General features: G+C 37.0%; 1 protein-coding gene across 3 annotated transcripts in view; it reads left to right on the top strand.

Annotated features, from left to right (window-relative positions):
- The window catches only part of ACVR1C (activin A receptor, type IC), a 98100-nt gene that overhangs the window by 73231 nt on the left and 22178 nt on the right, over positions 1 to 2691 (top strand). For all 3 annotated transcript variants that reach the window (XM_012640769.1, XM_012640768.1, XM_012640770.1), the window contains one exon: positions 133 to 263. In XM_012640769.1, coding sequence (XP_012496223.1) covers positions 133 to 263 — 131 coding nt within the window. The remainder of the gene's footprint in view (positions 1 to 132; positions 264 to 2691) is intronic.

The raw sequence follows: 2691 nt of genomic DNA, 5'->3' as shown, positions 1-2691 counted from the left end.
ATTTTAATAAAACTGATTTTTCAGCTTTCTGGGGTGTCACTTGTGCCTAGAAGATGTAATTGGTATTATTTTGAAATAGACATCTTTGTTTATTATTTATGCAGGAAAATTTATTATGCATATTTCTTATAGGAATTGTTGAGGAGTACCAGTTGCCTTATTATGACATGGTGCCTTCAGATCCCTCAATAGAGGAAATGAGGAAGGTTGTTTGTGACCAGAAGTTCCGACCAAGTATCCCAAACCAGTGGCAAAGCTGTGAAGTAAGGCTATGTTCTTATATATATTTTTCTTATATTTTTGAGGTGAGTATCGGGGAGGATTTTCAGAGATTATGTAGTTTTCTTTCTTAATGTAGGCATCCAATTCATTCCGTATAATTAGGTATGTGTCTTTTTATAAGTTGCAGATGGATTTTTATTCCCTTTAGCAGTATGTATGCATAGTGCTAGGTTATTTGACAGTAATAGATCCTGTAATCTCAGTTACTTTATACAACAAGACTTTATTTCTTGCTTGTACAAAGTCCTCTACAGGTTAGGCAACTCTCCACGGCATCTGTTCTCACTATGGTGAGTCAGTAATCCGGGTGACTTTGATCCTTGGATGCCACCATCTCAACACATACTTTCCAGGTGTCTAGGTCAGGAGAGGAGAGAAGATGGAGGATCATACAACTGGCTCTTTAATGCTTTGGCACCCTGTGGCACACATCACTTCCACTCATGGCTCATACCAGAACCTGTCACAGGGTCCCACTAAACTGCAAGGGTGCTGGGAACTCTGGGGAACTACCCACTTAGGTATACTAAGTGGGTAGTTACTGTCTGCACCACATTCAATATTACAATTCCCATCATCCTTATATTCAATAAAGTATTCCTAATTTCTAACCTGCAGAAGTTTGAACTTACTCTCACTCATCAGAAAAGCTCCCTCATAGCAGAGACCATTGATATTTGTCCTGTCATCCTCAGCAATCCAATATTTTATCCATAACACAGTAGACATACAATTACTGCAGTGCTCGTTCTGCTTTTATAAAGATAGATATTTTTCCAGCTCCCTCAAGGAAAAAGAAGGGAACGTGGGAGAAAGACTATAAACCATCTAACTAGTTCCAGAACTATTCTGATGCTTTAATTGCTCCCATTCCAGTTATTGCTGTTTATTTTCTGCCGTATTTAAATGTAACAAATGAGGTCTTTTTTAGGTGACATCTTTTATCTTGGCTTTATTATAGGGATTATTTTATACAATTGTCTTTTTGCCTTATCTTTTCTCCTCCATGTTTCTCAACTCTTTTTCTGTTTAAGGCAAGAGTTGAGTCTTGGTATTTCTATATTTTGTATAGATATCTTACCTACATTCTTATTTGAAAGCAGATTTTGAGGCATTTATAACCTAATTGAAATTAAATTAAAATTTTTAATATTGATAATTTTATGCACATGAAAGACTATAAATCTGTAAAGTTTAAAATATAATAAAATGAAAAACAGCAAATCCACTACCAAGTTTGAAACATAGAACATTTCCAGTACGTTTGAGGATTCTTTACCCTTCTGAGAGATCACTACTATAATTTTTTTATTATTGCCTTGCTTTTTTTAGAATTTTACTCTCTATATGCACATATATAGTCAATAAATATGAAATGTCTGATTTCGAATCTAAAGCGTAGTTTATTATATCTCAAACAAGAAGCAGTATGCACCTAAATCAAAGTATGCACCTAAACTAGTGACATAGTTTTGCCATCTTAGCAGTAGCTTATTTGTGCCAGCAGCGAAGAAGCCAGGAGAATAAATGGTGATGAAATCTTGAAAGGTGTTTTCCACAGCTTGTTGAGAATTGAATATTTTTCCTTGCTAGAAGGAGTCCAAAGCCTGGAAGAAGTGGTAGACGGTGCAAAGTGTGGTGAATACCGCAGATAACAGAGAGTCTCCAAGTCCAGCTTCTGTAGTTTGAGCAGCATTGTTTATGCAACATGTGGTTGAGTGTTGTCATGCAAGAGGATTGACCTGTCTCTATTGACCAATCTCAGCTGCTTAATCGCAAGCATCCTTGTCATTTGGTCGAATTGGCTGCTGTAGACATTCCCTGTAATGGATTGACCAGGTTTCATGACTCTGTAGTGGATAATATCAGCGCTGGACCACCCACCAAACAGACACCATTAACTTTTTTTGATGAATATTCAGTTTTGGACCGTGTTTCGGCACTTCATCTTTATCCAACCATTGTGCCAAACACTTGCGATTGTCAAAAAGAATCCATTTTTCATCATATATAACAATACAGTGTAGAAATGGTCTGCCTTTTTGTCGTAACAAAGAAAGGCAAGCTTTCAGATGATTTCTTTTCTGACACCTGTTTAATTCACGTGGAGCCCATCTTTACCTTGACCATTTGTTTCAAATGGTCCAATATTGTTGGAATAGTAACATCAAACCCTGGCTGCTAATTCACGCATAGGTTGAGATGGATTCGCTTCCACTACAGCTTTCAGCTCATCATTATCCACCTTAATCTCAGTCACCCACGTGATTAAAATCACCAGAACAGAACTTCTCAAACTATCAACGTACTGTGCTTTCATTAGCCACATCCTTCTCAAACACTTCATTGATATTTCAAGCTGTCTTTGCTGCGTTGATTCCACGACGGAACTCATATTTGAAAATAACA

This window comes from Propithecus coquereli, unplaced genomic scaffold (genome assembly GCF_000956105.1).
Source record: "Propithecus coquereli isolate 6110/MARCELLA unplaced genomic scaffold, Pcoq_1.0 Scaffold157, whole genome shotgun sequence".
NCBI lineage: Eukaryota > Metazoa > Chordata > Mammalia > Primates > Indriidae > Propithecus > Propithecus coquereli.
This window is presented reverse-complemented; position numbering and strand designations above follow the sequence as displayed.